This window comes from Coregonus lavaretus, assembly GCF_964263955.1.
Source record: "Coregonus lavaretus genome assembly, chromosome: 13".
NCBI lineage: Eukaryota > Metazoa > Chordata > Actinopteri > Salmoniformes > Salmonidae > Coregonus > Coregonus lavaretus.
Genome location: NC_140000.1, coordinates 1,953,206 through 1,968,990, shown reverse-complemented (window position 1 = coordinate 1,968,990; position 15,785 = coordinate 1,953,206). Strand labels below are relative to the sequence as shown.

At 45.9% G+C, this 15,785-nt stretch overlaps 1 protein-coding gene across 1 annotated transcript in view; it reads left to right on the top strand.

The window, feature by feature from the left end:
• The window catches only part of LOC311139715 (neurobeachin-like protein 2), a 99,663-nt gene extending 89,955 nt beyond the window's left edge, over nucleotides 1-9,708 (top strand). Inside the window, exons 46-59 of the mRNA XM_084174637.1 lie at nucleotides 181-311; nucleotides 906-1,015; nucleotides 1,162-1,279; nucleotides 2,034-2,131; nucleotides 3,207-3,320; nucleotides 3,497-3,583; nucleotides 3,969-4,078; nucleotides 4,678-4,850; nucleotides 5,231-5,325; nucleotides 5,516-5,632; nucleotides 5,851-6,012; nucleotides 6,224-6,372; nucleotides 6,499-6,634; nucleotides 6,877-9,708. Of these exons, the coding sequence (XP_084030763.1) occupies nucleotides 181-311; nucleotides 906-1,015; nucleotides 1,162-1,279; nucleotides 2,034-2,131; nucleotides 3,207-3,320; nucleotides 3,497-3,583; nucleotides 3,969-4,078; nucleotides 4,678-4,850; nucleotides 5,231-5,325; nucleotides 5,516-5,632; nucleotides 5,851-6,012; nucleotides 6,224-6,372; nucleotides 6,499-6,634; nucleotides 6,877-6,984 (1,708 nt within the window). The 3' untranslated portion in view covers nucleotides 6,985-9,708. The remainder of the gene's footprint in view (nucleotides 1-180; nucleotides 312-905; nucleotides 1,016-1,161; nucleotides 1,280-2,033; nucleotides 2,132-3,206; nucleotides 3,321-3,496; nucleotides 3,584-3,968; nucleotides 4,079-4,677; nucleotides 4,851-5,230; nucleotides 5,326-5,515; nucleotides 5,633-5,850; nucleotides 6,013-6,223; nucleotides 6,373-6,498; nucleotides 6,635-6,876) is intronic.
• Nucleotides 9,709-15,785: the final 6,077 nt, after the last annotated feature.

Below are 15,785 nucleotides of genomic sequence, written 5' to 3'. Positions count from 1 at the left end.
TATATTGGGTTGTGTGAAGACACGAGTGTGTATCAGGGTGTATGGAGCTGTGGAAGGGAGTGTGGTAGTGTTTGAAGTTGTATGAGGGTGTAAAGTATTAATCTAACACTACTTCAAGGTGTGTGTGTGTGTGTGACTGTTCCATTTGAACTGTGTGCTTCCTGGCTGTGTGTGTTGCAGGTTTGACTGTGCAGACCGTCAGTTCCACTCTGTAGCAGCAGCCTGGCAGGCTCGCATGGAGAGCCCCGCTGACGTCAAAGAGCTCATCCCTGAGTTCTTCTACTTTCCAGAGTTCCTGCAGAACATCAACGGTGAGTAGCACTCCACTTCACGTGAGGGAAAACTAAGGCTGTGTGTGATCTTCACGTGAGGAAGACTAATGCTGTGTTCCATTCACGTGAGGAAGACTAAGACTGTGTTCCCTTCACGTGAGGAAGACTAAGGCTGTGTTCCCTTCACGTGAGGAAGACTAAGGCTGTGTTCCCTTCACATGAGGAAGACTAAGGCTGTGTTCCCTTCAAATGAGGAAGAATAAAGGCTGTGTTAGCGAACTCACTCTGGAGTGTCACTCTGGGCCATTCGTAAATTCAGAACATTGTCAGATTGTCCGTTCGTAAATTCAGAGCGTATTGCTCTCGGATTCATCAATTAACGAATCAATTATTCTGCTCTGGCACTGTCAAACCAGAGTGTTCTAAAATCTAAGGAGATTTCCAGAGTGCATTTCCAAAAGCACCCTAAGTGGAATTCAACGATTTATGTTAACTTATGTTACACAATATATAAACACAACATAAATATGGCCTATCGTAGTGTTTAATAGAGCATCGTATCCTACCAAATGTTGGATACTCTGTTTATGTAGCTGAGGAAGGATTGACTGTCTCTGTGTCTGTTTACTGCAGGGTTTGACCTGGGCAGTCTGCAGATGACCCAGGACAATGTGACTGATGTTCTGTTACCACAATGGGCCTTGTCTAGAGAAGACTTCATCAGGAAACACAGGAAGGCTCTGGTGAGGCCTCCCGCCTGGAAAACATTTTTTTGGGGAAACACTGGTGCAACCCCCACAGCCATGCTGCACTCTCTGATTGGACACATTTTAATCAAGTAATCAAATACATTTCCTTTTACAAATGCATTTGTCCCAATATTGTGTAGGAGTGTGAGCATGTGTCCTCTCACCTCCATGAGTGGATTGACCTGATCTTTGGCTGCAAGCAGAGAGGGGAGAAGGCTGTGGAGGCTCTCAATGTCTTCTACTACTGTACCTATGAAGGTAAGGAGAATGGCACCCTATTCCCTATATAGGGCACTTCTATTCCCTATATAGTTCACTACTTTTGACCAAAACCCTATGGGTCCTAGTCAAAAGTACTGCACTATATAGGGAAAATGGTACAATTTGAGACTCACAACATCTCCCAATGTGATATGAGGAATAGGCTTCCCTCACGATGTAAACTAGGTACATTTCCATATCAGAGTTGCACAATAGAGTTCTGTTCTGTTCTGTTCTGTTACGTTCTGTTCTGTTCTGTTACGTTCTGTTACATTCTGTTCTGTTACGTTCTGTTCTGTTACGTTCTGTTCTGTTCTGTTACGTTCTGTTATGTTCTGTTCTGTTACGTTCTGTTCTGTTACGTTCTGTTCTGTTCTGTTACGTTCTGTTACGTTCTGTTCTGTTACGTTCTGTTACGTTCTGTTCTATTCTGTTACGTTCTGTTACGTTCTGTTCTGTTCTGTTACGTTCTGTTACGTTCTGTTCTGTTACGTTCTGTTACGTTCTGTTCTGTTACATTCTGTTCTGTTCTGTTACGTTCTGTTACGTTCTGTTCTGTTACGTTCTGTTACGTTCTGTTCTGTTACGTTCTGTTCTGTTACGTTCTGTTCTGTTACGTTCTGTTACGTTCTGTTCTGTTACGTTCTGTTACGTTCGGTTCTATTCTGTTCTGTTCTGTTCTGTTACGTTCTGTTCTATTCCGTTCTGTTGTGTTGTGTTCTATTTGATTCTGTTCTGTTATTTTGTGTAGGTGCGGTGGATCTGGACGCCATAGCCAATGAGACGGAGCGCAAGGCCCTGGAGGGCATCATCAGTAACTTTGGACAGACGCCCTGTCAACTACTCAAGGTGTGTGTGTGTGTGTGTGTGTGTGTCAAGGTCTGACCCCTGTCACATTTGAATTTACAGTCCTGCTTGATTTGTTAAACACTCCCTCAATTTATAGTCTCCCTCCATAAGCCAGAGGGAATAGTTGTATTGAGTCTGGAGAGTAGAGTATGTATGACTCCTGCTGTCTGCCAGTGTGTGTGTTTGTGTTTGACTGAATAACACTGTTTATCAGTCTGTGAATCTGGCTGTCTGTAGCTCCCTGACTGACTGTAGCTAGCTCTCTGGGTGTCTGTAGCTAGCTCTCTGTGTGTCTGTAGCTAGCTCTCTGGGTGTCTGTAGCTAGCGCTCTGTGTGTCTGTAGCTAGCTCTCTGGGTGTCTGTAGCTAGCTCTCTGTGTGTATGTAGCTAGCTCTCTGATTGTCTGTAGCTAGCTCTCTGATTGTCTGTAGCCAGCTCTCTGGCTGTCTGTAGCTAGCTCTCTGGGTGTCTGTAGCTAGCTCTCTGGCTGTCTGTAGCTGTCTGTAGCTAGGTCTCTGGGTGTCTTGTAGCTAGCTCTCTGGGTGTCTGTAGCTAGCTCTCTGGCTGTCTGTAGCTGTCTGTAGCTAGCTCTCTGGGTGTCTGTAGCTAGCTCTCTGGGTGTCTTGTAGCTAGCTCTCTGGCTGTCTGTAGCTGTCTGTAGCTAGGTCTCTGGGTGTCTGTAGCTAGCTCTCTGGGTGTCTTGTAGCTAGCTCTCTGGGTGTCTGTAGCTAGCTCTCTGGGTGTCTGTAGCTAGCTCTCTGGGTGTCTTGTAGCTAGCTCTCTGGCTGTCTGTAGCTGTCTGTAGCTAGCTCTCTGGGTGTCTGTAGCTAGCTCTCTGGGTGTCTTGTAGCTAGCTCTCTGGCTGTCTGTAGCTGTCTGTAGCTAGGTCTCTGGGTGTCTGTAGCTAGCTCTCTGGGTGTCTTGTAGCTAGCTCTCTGGGTGTCTTGTAGCTAGCTCTCTGGCTGTCTGTAGCTAGGTCTCTGGGTTTCTAGCTGTCTTAGCTGTCTGTAGCTAGTATCTCAGTGGGACATTGTGACTGACTTAGTGTGCCCTGTCTCTCTCTCCCTCTTGTTAGGAGCCACACCCCCCTCGTATGTCATCAGAGAGTGCCTCTAGGAGGCAGGCCCGCATGGACACTCTACCCCCCAACCTGTTTGAACAGCTCGACAAACTACGCCCTTTTATGGAGGTAGAGGAATCCTTCTCCTATATTTCATCAGAATCATAAAGTTTCTCTAGTAGTCTATATCATTGCCCCTACATTTAAAATGACCATAACCACTTCAGTATTCAAATGTTGATTTTGTGTGTGTGTGTGTGTGTGTGTGTGTGTGTGTGTGTGTGTGTGTGTGTGTGTGTACCTAGGTGGTGTGTGATGGGCAGCCTCTGGTCCAGGCAGTGGTTCCCAGGAACCAGAACCGCTCCTTTATCATCCAGGGCTCTGACGTACTGGTGAGAACACAATCAGACACACAGAGATACACTAGAGAAGGGACACACTGATACCTCACTGACACCAGCCTCTCATACACTCAACACAGCTACATCAAACAACACATTCACACACAATAAGGTGTGCTAAAGGCATTTCACCTTTCTGCTTGGTTGAAAGGGTACAGAGGTTCAGCATAGGATTGCAAAATTCCACTAACTTTCCAAGGTTAACCAGAAATCGCAGTTGGTAGACTCCTGGAATGAGGAGGAAATAAACTGGAAGTCTGGGAATACTGCTACCAGGACTTCTGGAAAACCTGGGGATTTTTGGGAAAGTTACCAGAATTGTTGAATCCTAGTGCATTATGGGGCTTGTTTTGACTGTTCCCTTCCTTCCCTGTAGGTGACAGTGAGTTCTAACGGTCTGATTGGGACCCACAGCTGGCTGCCTTACGATAAGAACATCGCCAACTACTTTACCTTCACCAAGGACCCCACCGTGGCCAATCCCAAGTAAGTTAGTGGCCCTACAGAATGCCTGTAAAGAAATGACAGATGCAAATCCCACTCTAAACACAGAGAGAAGGATAAGGAGGAACCCCACACAGCGTCCCAAATGGCACCCTATTCCCTATATAGTGCCCTACAGGATCTTATGGGCTCTGGTCAAAAGGAGTGGGCTAAATAGGGAACAGTGTGCCATTTGGGACTCAGGCTGTGTAGTGTGTCGCCAGCCCATCTGGTCCCCAGCTCAGCTGCTTGGTTTTATTCATGTGACTTCAAAGCAGAAGTTTGAATTGATGGAGAAGTCTGTTTGTGTTTTATGGGACTGGACCGTTAGAACTACAGTGGACGTATAAACATGTATCTTATTGGGATTAGTCTGAATGGGAAACATTTGAGTTACTTTTCATTGGTTGACAACATCTTTCTGCTAGAAAATGTTAAAGGACTAATCACAACCTCTCTTCCTTCAGTTAAAGGCCCGCTATTGTAAATTATTACTAGGTTTACTCAACTCCCACCTCCTCTCTTAACTCTCTCCTCCCCCCTTCCTCTTACATTTCTTCCTTTCTCCCTCTCTTCCTACCATCCCTCCCTCCCTCCTGCAGAACCCAGCGGTTCCTGAGCGGTCTCTTATTCCCAGGGGTAGAGCTCAGTACAAAGGTGTTGGTGGTGTCTAACGATGGCCGTCTGCTGTTCAGCGGAGGACACTGGGACTGCAGCCTCCGAGTCACCCAGCTGGGAAAGGGCAAACTGGTGGGCAAGATCTGCCGACACATCGGTGAGCTACAAGATAATGATGGGAGGGAGAACGGGGAGGGAGGGAGGACAGGGAGGGAGGACAGGGAGGGAGGGAGGGAGGGGGGAGGATGGGAGGGAGGGAGGACGGGGAGGGAGGATGGGGGGAGGGAGGATGGGGAGGGAGGGAGGATGGGAGGGAGGGAGGACGGGGAGGGAGGATGGGGAGGGAGGGAGGATGGGGGGAGGGAGGATGGGGAGGGAGGGAGGGAGGATGGGGAGGGAGGGAGGGAGGGAGGATGGACGGGGAGGGGAGGGATGGGGGGAGGGAGGACGGGGATCGAGGGAGGATGGGGGGAGGGAGGACGGGTAACATGTCTGGTAACATGTCTGATAGTGATGAGTATCATGTCTGTCCTGTAGATGTGGTGACTTGTCTGGCTCTGGACCTCTGTGGTATCTACCTCATCTCTGGTTCCAGGGACACATCCTGTATCGTGTGGCAGGTTCTGCAGCAGGTAAGGCTTTCCTCTTCCACAATCGCGAGTCTTAGAAAATCAGTAGCACTAGTAGAATAAGCAGCGTAGAAATGATCTTGTAATTATCTTCATATTTGTACTTTCTCTGTAAAATGGTCTTCTGATGGAGAGTCAAAAAGGTTTCATCTCTCTCTCTCCCCCCTCCCTCTCTCCCTCTCTCCTCTCCCAGGGTGGGTTCTCCAGTGGTCTCTCTCCTCGTCCAGTGCAGGTCCTCTGTGGACACGACCAGGAGGTCACCTGTGTGGCAATCAGCACCGAGCTGGACATGGCTGTCTCTGGGTCAAAGGTGAGAGGTCAGGGGTCAGAGATGGTGTGTTAAAGGGGAAATCTGTGATTTGAGAGAGCCCTTCAATCCAGTTTGAGTGAAATGATCCAGGGTGTAGACTGTCACATTTGGTTTCTTACTCTCTCTCCCCTCCCCCTCTCTCTCTCTTGCCCCCCTCTCTCTCTTTCCCCCTCTCTCTCTCTCTCTCCCCCCCCCTCTCTCCCCTCTCTCTCTCTCAGGATGGTACTCTGATAATCCACAGTGTACGTCGTGGCCAGTTCCTTCGTACCCTGCGTCCACCCGGTGAGAGCTGCCTGCCTGCCCGGGTCACTGAGCTGCAGGTGGGCATGGAGGGGCACATCGTGGCACAGACCGCCCTGGAGGGACTCACTGCTGGGAAGGTACGGAACACACACACACATTCATTTGCATGCACACAAGCACACACACACACTCAACCGTATTTATATTTCATTTAATTGGATCTCTCTCAATAATCCCCTCTTCCCTCTCTTTGTGTGTGTCTCTCTCTCTCTCTCTCTCTCTCTCTCTCTCTCTCTCTCTCTCTCTCTCTCTCTCTCTCTCTCTCTCTCTCTCTGTCCTGTATTAAAGGAGAAGTACTCCCTCCATGTTTACTCTGTGAACGGCTGTCTGCTGTCGTCTGTCAGCCTGGAGGAACAGGTGACAGCTCTCTACCTGGTCCCTGATTACATCATCCTGGGAACCCAGCAGGGAAACCTACACATCAGACACCTGCACAGGTGAGACATGCAACACAGTGTGTATGGCCATCATCAGTATACACTTCAATTAGACTACACCACCTTCCATAACATTCATTAATAAGTGAGTGTGTGTGTGTGTGTGTGTGTGTGTGTGTGTGTCAGTCTGGTGCTGGCTGTGTCTCCCCTGGCGTTGAAGGTGGCTGTGAGGAGTGTGTCGGTGACCAAAGAGAGCAGCCACATCCTGGTGGGCCTGGAGGATGGAAAGCTCATCGTGGTGGGGGCCGGGAAACCAGAGGAGGTAACGTCTGCATCCCAAATGGCACCCTATTCCATAAAGCAATTGCACCTAATTTTCTATCCCATATGTATTTCATGTTAGATGATAACAAGGATCTTTAGTTCAATAACATCCCTGATAGTTACATTCCCCTAGTTTCAACACATGCTCAGTCAGTGCTCAGAGACCTGTTGCTCTCTCTCTCTCTCTCTCTCTCTCTCTCTCTCTCTCTCTCTCTCTCTCTCTCTCTCTCTCTCTCCTAGGTGCGCTCGGGTCAGTTCTCCCGTCGGCTGTGGGGCTCAACACGCAGGATCTCTCAGGTTTCCTCAGGAGAGACAGAATACAACCCCACTGATACTTCTGGGAAGTGAGGGTCGCCATGAAAACATACAGAAGGCAATATTATCGTAGTATATTAGGTTCTCCCGAGGCTTGGTTGATGGCTGGCACCCAATTCCTATATAGTGCCTATTGGGTTCTGGTCAAAAGTAGTGCACTATATAGGGAATAGGTTGCCACTTGGGACACAGACCTTTTTTTGGGACACATACCTTTTTTTTATCCGCCAGCAGTGGATTTGCTGGATCAGAATGAAGGGAGTAGAGACCCTGGATGTTGGTGTCAGAAAGCCCACCCAGAACTTTACTGGACTGACTGACCGTTAAATGGACTGTAATCTCTAGCCTCCCCAACCTCTATGGGTCCAAACCTCTATGGGTTCAAGCCACTGAGCTCTCCGAGAGACACACGATTAAACCAAGGCTTTTTTTTTTCTACACAAGGGAAAATAAAGTATTTCTTTATTTAGGTGGTTTTATACTCTGTTTTTAAAAAGGCATCATTCCAAAGATTACTCGTGTTTTGTAGACGAGAGGAGACCTTGTTTTTATGTGGTTCCCGACCCCTTTTACTGGGTTGTTCCAAGGCCAGTTGTGTAGAAATGGCACCTTGTCTAAAAGTCCTAGAAACTTGAAAACTATATAAACGTTGCAAGAGATTCCCATGGTGAAGTACCAGTGGATCCCACTAGAGGGCCGGATTTCTCTCTCTACATGTGTGCTGGAAATAGGAAACATTAACTGTTTGGAACGGTCCAGACCAGTTTTCCCCAACCCTGGTCCTCCAGTACCCCCAACAGTACAAATGTTTATTGTAACCCTGGACAAGCACCCCTGATTCAACTTGTCAACTAATCATCAAGCCCTCAATGAGTTGAATGAGGTGTGTTTGTCCAGGGTTACAATATAAATGTGTACTGTTGGGGGTACTGGAGGACCAGGGTTGGGAAACACTGGTCCGGACAGTATGTGTGGTTTGTATTGTCATATTGTCACATGATGGATGGTGACGTTCACAACAAATGAATCACTGTTGCCTTAAATAGGAGAGAAGAGATCACTGTTTTATTACATGTACGGTAAATAGCATCTGAATGCAGCTCATATTACTGGTTTAGATTATTGGTGTGATTGGTTTAGTTTGTTCCTGATGTATTGCCTGTGTTGCATTTATTGATGACTCATTTAGTTTGTCAGTGACCTTCATCTTCACTCCTTACACAGATACTATTTTCCAGCAGAGAATACCTTATTATACCTGTTCTTATTGTTGAAAACTTGTTGTAACTGAAAAGTGCCTTTCATCTTTTCCCTCGAACACTGATTTGCACAAGATGAGATGATCCCATCTTATTTTTCAGTCTCTCCATCTGCCTGCCATCTTTCCCCCTGCGTTCCCCTCCTCCTCCTCCTCCTCCTCCTCCTCCTCCTCCTCCTCCTGCTCTGTCCATCACTTTGACTTCTGTAGTAGGCTGGTGTTTTACAGTTGCTCCAGTCTTCATAAGAACCTACGTCCTCCACACCAAATCACTAGTAACTTACGCTCATATTGTTGGTACACTGTTAGACAGACAGCTGTTAAAGTGTCCTCATCTGTCAGGGCTAAGGCTATTTAACCTTTTACACTGCTATTATCTTATTATTTTCTGAAGCACTGAACCCTTTTGAACCAGAGATGGTATGTGTCCCAAATGGTACCCTTTTCCCTATATAGTGCACTACTTTTGATCAGGGCTCTGGTCAAAAGCACTGCACTATATAGGGAATAGGGTACGATTTGAAACGCTGTCTTGGTGTCTGTAGAACACATGGGTGGAAAGACAGATTGGGCTCCCAACGAGCCAGTAGAGGAATGTACTTCCTGTGAAAACCCCCCTCCCTTGTTGCGGCTGGGTTGGAGAGAGTCTATTGTTATGCACTGTCATGATGGGATGGGAGAGACGCAAAGGGGGCGTCCCAAATGGCACCATGTGTAGTGCACTACTTTTGACCAGGGCCCATATATGGTGGCATTTGGGACTCACAAACAAAGACAAAGGGAACCGTTGGGAAAATGCAATGGCAACAAAATGGCACGTACCGGCTAACGTCTCTAGTCTCTACTAACAGAGAGTGAGAAAAAATAGAGAATATTGCTGTAATCTTTTCCACCAGCTGGCTCTCTCAGTAGCACTTGAGCCTGGGAATGAGGTTAATGTTGCTGTAACTTTTGATGGTTGTTTTATAGCGTGTTGCTATACTATGTGTTTAAAAGGTCAAGGGTCACAATATATGGTAATGTGTTATTACATGTTTCTTTTAATGATCTGGCTGTGATGTTGATAGAGTTTCTTTTTTTCTTTTTTTTTAAAGGTATGCCTGAAATGCCTGCAGAAATTAGAAGTGTCTGTTTGCTTTGTCTATTGTCAATCGTGTCTCTATTGGCCCTGGTCCAAAGTAGGGCACTATAGAGGGAATAGGACCTATGGGATTCTGACTTGTTTTCATAATCAGTTCATCCGCTTTTCTTCTCCTGACTGATCTCTCACCAGACCTGGGTTCAAATACTATGCAGAATAATAAAACAAAAATACGTTATCTGAGCTTGATTGAGCATGCCTGGTTTAATGGACCAATAAAATAGTCCCAGAACGGGAAAAACCCTGTCTGTCTGTCATTCTTGGCAGGCTAGAGCAAACGCTCAAAATATTTGAAAGATTAAAAGTAGTATTTGAACCCAGGTCTGTGTCCCATACCACAGTCCCTGATCCCCAGGACACTATTGCTATTACTAGAGCATATTACACATAATATATATATATATATATTATAATAATATAATAATAATTATAATATTATAATATATACACATTAATATCACTATTACTAGAGCTCCAGGTAGAAGTTGCCCCTAGACACTGATCTAGGATCAGATTCCCCCCCAGATCCTAACCTCAACTGTTAATGGGGGAAATGAAAAATGTATCTAAAGGCTTCAGCAAGGCCTGGCCGAAGTCGGCTAGCCGAACCGAACGAGCGTCCTCGCATACGCCCTTAAAAGACCTTCGCTTGAAAAAACAGAATAATGCGGCAATAATACGGTTTGTCCATTTTGAGATGCCGTAGTCCGTATACACTTCCTGAAAATAGTCTGAATTAATCTAAGATAACTCAAGAAATCTGTCATTAATTTTTACGTTTTTGCCGAGGAGATCTTAGTTAGTCATGCAATTTTACAGTGGTGGAAAAAGTACTCAATTGTCATACTTGAGTAAAAGTAAAGATATCATAATAGAAAATGACTCAAGTAAAAGTGAATGTCACCCAGTAAAATCCTACTTGAGTAAAAGTCTAAAAATATTTGGTTTGAAATATACTTAAGAATCAAAAGTAAATGTAATTGCTAAAATATACTTAAGTATCAAAAGTAAAAGTCAAAATCATTTCAAATTCCTTATATTAAGCAAACCAGACGGCACAATGTTCTTGTCGTTTTAATTAACGGATAGCCAGGGGCACACTCCAACACTCAGACATCATTTACAAACGACGCATTTCTGTTTAGTTAGTTCGCCAGATCAGAGGCAGTAGGAGGACCTGGGATGACCATTTTCCTGTCCTGCTAAGCATTCAAAATGTAACGAGTAGTTTTTGGTGTCAGGGAAAATGTATGTAATAAAAAGTATATTATTTTCTTTTAGGAATGTAGTGAAGTAAAAGTAGTCAAAAATATAAATAGTAAAGTAAAGTACAAATACCCCCCAAAACGACTTAAGCAGTACTTGAAATAGTTTTTACTAAAGTACTTTACACCACTGCAATTTAACGTCTAAGATGTTTGGTGCAGTATTTCTCAATGAAAACATGTGCATGAAAATGAGTCGTTTCACATTGAATGACAACAAAGACTTTATAGAGCCTCACAGTGGAGGTGTCATAATACCCAGAAAACCTAGCGGTCAAACAGGGAAATGGTTCCAATCGTTTTCCCACCATGACATAGGGGATTTTAGAAACACTTAAAATAAGGGCTGTGTTTCGTGTAGGCTAACCCTGGCGGGATGTTTTGATAACCATGTAAATCTCTCTCCGACAAGGTGACTATTTACTCTCAGATTCTAAAATGCTAATTTGCATCAAAGTAGACATCATGCAAGACTACAAATCCCTGCAAGCTCCTGCACGTCATCTCTAGCTGACACCTTTGCTAACAGGTATTGTGTCAATTTAAAACTTGCGCAAGACCGTTCACTGAATATTCCATTTTATTCATTAGTACATTTAGCTAACATTAGATAGTTAATCCAGAGATTCTTACCTTTGCCTCGATTCGGCAGTTTCCCACGGGGGGGCCAGTATGAAAAAATATATATAATAATAATGTATGCACTCACTAACTGTAAGTCGCTCTGGATAAGAGCGTCTGCTAAATGACTAAAATGTAAATGTAAAAATCATCATGGCATTTGTAGTTCTTTATGATAGCCTAATTAGCATAATTTTTTGGGGGGGTAAATCACCTTGATAAAAGTAAACTTGTCCTAGAGAGATTTGCACGGTTATCAAAACGTCATGCCAGGGTAAACCTACACAAAACACAGCCCTTATTTTAAGTGTTTAAAAAAAAAAACAATGGGAAAAATGAATGGTGGAAAAACAATTGGAACCATTTTCCTGTTTGACCGCTAGGTTTTATGGGTATTATGACTCATACTGTGGTACTCTATTGAAGAATCCCTACTGCTGACCAATCACAGACGAAGGGGTGTAGATTTTGGCTCCAAACTTCGGCTTGACTCCAGAAAATGTTTTGTTTGCCTGAAAAGCCGAAAAAGAACCTCACCGAAGTCCAAAACAAACAAAAAACATCACAAATAATACAGTATATATAACACTGCCAAACTGTTTTGGCTGGGAAGCATGCGGACGCCTTCAGATCAGCGTCTGGGGCAACTTCACCCTACTCCATGTTTACGTCCCTAATGGCACCCTATTCCCTACATAGTGCACTACTTTGGGCCCTGGTCAAAAGTAGTGCACTACATAGGGAATAGGGTGGCATTTGGGATGCGTCCCATATAAATACTGTACATATCTGAGAGAGACTAAAAAAAGTGTGCTCATTTGCACCCAGCACAATCCCAACTGAAGCCTGATGTGAGGTGATGTGAGGGCGGGCCTGTCTTGGTTTGCATCTGTTCTACTGCTTCTGAACTACTGTTTTGGTGTCTCTAATGTTCTTCTAAGATGTTGAAATAACAAGCTTTTCTAATCAAACCGCTTGTCTGTCATGTGTCACTTTTCCATAAGCACACAGCTCACGTCCTCAAGATGATTATCTGTGAGATTATCATTTACTCCAGTGTGATGATCCTCAAAAGCAATCAATCAAATGTATTTATAAAGCCCTTTTTTACATCAGCAGATGTCACAAAGTGCTATACAGAAACCCAGCCTAAAACCCCAAACAGCAAGCAAGGCCGTGCCGATCTGATGTTACTTCTTCAACTCAGCCCATCTTGTTGTCAATTTAATTTAATTTTTTTATTTTACCTTTATTTAACTAGGCAAGTCAGTTAAGAACAAATTCTTATTTACAATGACGGCCTACACCGGCCAAACATGCTGGGCCAATTGTGCGCCGCCCTATGGGACTCCCAATCACGGCCGGTTGTGATACAGCCTGGAATCGAACCAGGGGGGTCTGTAGTGACGCCTCAAGCACTGAGATGCAGTGCCTTAGACCACTGCGCCACTCGGGAGCCCAGAGGATCATTCATGTATTCCTTCACTCAGAGAGGGAGAGACTCTGCTTATTCTACCACTTATCTCAACTGTTTTTCTCTTGTAGATTATTATTATTATTATTATTATTATTATTATTACTATTATTATTATTATTCTTTGAAAAGGTCACAGCAGATAGGCCACATTTATTTAAAGAGGATCCTTTGATCCAACATCCAGTCAGCTAGCCTATAAACACCTCAAGGGGACAATTCAGCAGGCCATAGAGGAAGGGGGGGGGGGATAAAACAGGCCTGTAGCCCTTCCAGTCAATACAAGCAGAGAAAGAGAATGAGAGGTGGGAAGTCAGGAAAGAAGGGAGGGATGGAGGGGAGGAGGGATACAGAGGCTATTCTCCCTCTGATGTGGTTGGTCCTGTTGACAATGGGAGGAGGGATACAGGGGCTATTCTCCCTCTGATGTGGTCCTGTTGACAATGGGAGGAGGGCTTGACACCTTGCTCTCGGTTCTAGCAGGTAGATAGCTCCTCCTGTCCTATCCGGACCTCTCTAGTCCTGAGTGGAGACCGATGGTGGTGGAAGAAGGAGGCTGTATCCCAAATGGCACCCTATTCCCTATGTAGAGCATTACTTTTGACCAGGGCCCATAGTGCCATTTGAGACACAGCCCTGTCCTCTCCTGAGGAGAGACCCTCCCTCCCTGTCTCTCTCCTCGCTGCCTCCCTCCCTGTCTTCTTCTCTCCTCCCTCCCTCCCTGTCTCTCCTCTCGCTGCCTCCCTCCCTCCCGGTCTTCTTCTCTCCTCCTTCCCTCCCTCCCTCCCTGTCTTCTTCTCTCCTCCCTCCCTCCCTGTCTCTCCTCTCGCTGCCTCCCTCCCTCCCGGTCTTCTTCTCTCCTCCTTCCCTCCCTCCCTCCCTGTCTTCTTCTCTCCTCCCTCCCTCCCTATGTCTCTCCTCTCACTGCTTCCCTCCTTGTCTTCTTCTCTCCTCCCTCCCTCCCTGTCTTCTTCTCTCCTCCCTCCCTCCCTCCCTCCCTCCATGTCTTCTTCTCTCCTCCCTCCCTCCCTCCCTCCCTGTCTTCTTCTCTCCTCCTTCCCTCCCTCCCTGTCTCTCCCCTCCCTCCCTCCCTCCCTCCCTCCCTCCCTCCCTCCCTCCCTCCCTCCCTCCCTCCCTCCCTCCCTCCCTCCCTGTCTCTCCCCTCCCTCCCTCCCTCCCTGTCTTCTTCTCTCTCTCCCTCCCTCCCTCCCTGTCTTCTTCTCCCCTCCCTCCCTCCCTCCCTCCCTCCCTCCCTCCCTCCCTCCCTCCCTCCCTCCCTCCCTCCCTCCCTGTCTCTGCCCTCCCTCCCTCCCTCCCACCCTGTCTTCTTCTCTCCTCCCTCCCTCCCTGTCTTCTTCTCTCTTTCCCTCCCTCCCTCTCTTTCCCTCCCTCCCTTTAGAGCAGATGAAGAGAGAATCATACAGGTGGATGGTATCTGCTCTGAACTAACCAGTAGAGCAGATGAAGAGAGAATCACACAGGTGGATGGTATCTGCTCTGAACTAACCAGTAGAGCAGATGAAGAGAGAATCACACAGGTGGATGGTATCTGCTCTGAACTAACCAGTAGAGCAGATGAAGAGAGAATCACACAGGTGGATGGTATCTGCTCTGAACTAACCAGTAGAGCAGATGAAGAGAACCACCAGAATAAATACATGGAAATCTGGCAACTCGAACTGTCAGCACAAGCAGCTCACAGATGTTGTACTGGCCTTTCTTGAAATAACACTTGATGTCGTGTGTTTGTCGTACCTAGCAGTTTCTTTGTTACATTCCCTACAGTTGAGTCACGCTTCAATCTTTGTTGGCACGTTCCTCTTTGTTGGCACGTTCCTCTTGCAGTGTGAGAGTCTGATTTTCCTTCTGGAATGTTCTCCCATCTCCACAGAGGAACTCTAGAGCTCTGTCAGAGTGACCATCGGGTTCACCTCCCTGACCAAGGCCCTTCTCCCCCGATTGCTCAGTTTGGCCGGGCGGCCAGCTCTAGGAAGAGTCTTGGTGGTTCCAAACTTCTTCCATTTAAGAATGATGGAGGCCACTGTGTTCTTGGGGATCTTCTATGCTGCAAAAAGCGATTGGTACCCTTCCCCAGATCTGTGCCTCATGGCTTGGTTTTTGCTCTGACATGTACTGTCAACTGTGGGACCTTATATAGACAGGTGTGTGCCTTTCCAAATCATGTCCAATCAATTGAATTTACCACAGGTGGACTCCAATCAAGTTGTAGAAATCTCAAGGATGATCAATGGAAACAGGATGCACCTGAGCTCAATTTCGAGTCTCATAGCAAAGGGTCTGAATACTTATGTAAATAAGATATTTCTGTTTTTTATTTTTTATAAATGTGCTAACATTTCTAAAAACCTGTTTTCACTTAGTCATTATGGGGTATTTTGTGTAGATTGCTGATGATTTTTTTTTTTTTAATCAATTTTAGAATAAGGCTGTAAAGTAACAAAATGTGGAAAAGTCAAGTGGTCTGAATACTTTCCGAAGGCATGGTATGTGGATACCTGCTCGTCGAACATCTAATTAAAAAATCACGGGCATTAATATGGAGTTGGTCCCCCCTTTGCTGCTATAACAGCCTCCACACTTCTGGGAAGGCTTTCCACTAGATGTTGGAACATTGCTGCGGGGACTTGCTTCCATTCAGCAACGAGCATTAGTGAGGTCGGGGACTGATGTTGGGCGATTAGACCTGGCTCGCAGTCGGCTTTCCAATTCATTGCAAAGGTGTTCGATGGGGTTGAGGTCAGGGCTCTGTGCAGGCCAGTCAAGTTTTTCCACACCAATCTCGACAAATCATTTCTGTATGGACCTCACTTTGTGCACGGCGGCATTGTCATGCTGAAACAGGAAAGGGCCTTCCCCAAACTGTTGACTCAAAGTTAGAAGCACAGAATTGTCTAGAATGTCATTGTATGCTGTAGCGTTAAGATTTCCCTTCACTGGAACTAAGGGGCCTAGCCCAAACCATGAAAAACAGCCCCAGACCATTATTCCTCCTCCACCAAACTTTACAGTTGGCACTATGCATTGGGGCAGGTAGCGTTCTCCTGGCATCCTCCA